At 43.8% G+C, this 1,207-nt stretch overlaps 1 protein-coding gene across 1 annotated transcript; it reads left to right on the top strand.

Moving 5' to 3' along the window:
- Positions 1 to 239: 239 nt before the first annotated feature.
- Positions 240 to 752, top strand: LOC139191852 (uncharacterized). Its single transcript, XM_070812879.1, has one exon. The coding sequence runs from the start codon at positions 240 to 242 to the stop codon at positions 750 to 752; it is 513 nt and encodes a 170-aa protein (XP_070668980.1).
- The last annotated feature ends 455 nt before the right edge of the window (positions 753 to 1,207 follow it).

The following is a 1,207-nucleotide window of genomic DNA, read 5'->3' as shown; positions in this document are numbered from 1 at the left end:
CTCAACAAAGGCAAATTCAGGAAGAAGTAGAAAGGCTCATGACCGAGCAATTGCATTATTTCCAACGTAACAAGGTCACTAACGAGGCATTACGATGGGACATGACCAACATAAGTAGCTCACCCTTCACGGATAAGATTGAGCAGGCAGAGCCTCTATGCAAGTTCAACAGGCCATGTTTCACATCCTTCAAATGGGATTGAGACCTGAATGGACACCTAAAGCACTACCGAAGCGTAATGATCCTCTATCGAAACAACGACGATCTCATGTGCAAGATATTCGCCACCACTTTACAAGGCAAGACGCATGATTGGTTCTACACCCTGCCACCACAATCCATCTGGAGTTTCGACGAATTTTCTTTGGTTTTCACCAAAGAATATTCATCCTATTACTCCATTAAGAAAAAGTCCTACCACTTGTTCAACGTCAAGAATAACCCAAATGAGTTGCTTCATGACTATGTGAAGAGGTTCAAAGCAGAAAAGGAAAAGATAGTTGAATGCAACGACTCGATAGCTAGAACAGCCTTCCAAAAAGGACTCTCAGTAGACCACCTACTGTTCGGAGAATTGATCATGAAAGAAGATATAACTCTGGCAGACTCTTTTGCTCTGGCAGAGAAACATGCACTTTGGGATGAGGTTCATCGATGCACATTCAAGGCAAATCTAAACGATCTTGAATATGAAGTCCCCCACTACTCTGAAGAAGATTCAAGGTCTGACTGGATAAACAACCGCATCTGAAGCAGTAATAAGCTCTACCCTCATACGAGAAGAGCTGGGGGCCCAACTACTTGTATTCCATAGTTTAAAAGCTCTCCTCAATGCATAAACTAGTTACCAGAAATTCAACAGCTAACTTTGGCTACAGTTGTTGCAACCCGGAAGCTTAAGTTATACCTTCAGACGCATGTAGTCATCCTCATGATGCACTATTCCGCCCAATCTAGATGTTCAACGATAAAGGCGCAAACATTGGCGATGCAAAGTTTTTTTACGAACGTAACAACTTGGCTCAAAAGGCACGCCAATGGCAGACGAACACTAGAAGGACACTAGGAAGCAAATTTTGTCCTCGTCGCCCCAAAAGATTCTACATAGGAGCAACATGTACTGGCAAGTTGAGCACCACATCCGGCTGCACGTCACACAGCCCCAGCCGACCCTTGCTCTATAATTTAGCTCTAAAGCTGCCCGAT

Source organism: Malus domestica, chromosome 15 (genome assembly GCF_042453785.1).
Source record: "Malus domestica chromosome 15, GDT2T_hap1".
Taxonomy (NCBI): domain Eukaryota; kingdom Viridiplantae; phylum Streptophyta; class Magnoliopsida; order Rosales; family Rosaceae; genus Malus; species Malus domestica.
This window is presented reverse-complemented; position numbering and strand designations above follow the sequence as displayed.

What these genes read in the sequence shown, in the direction of transcription:
- LOC139191852 (XM_070812879.1), top strand. Translation starts at nt 240, where the DNA reads ATGATCCTCTATCGAAACAACGACGATCTCATGTGCAAGATATTCGCC.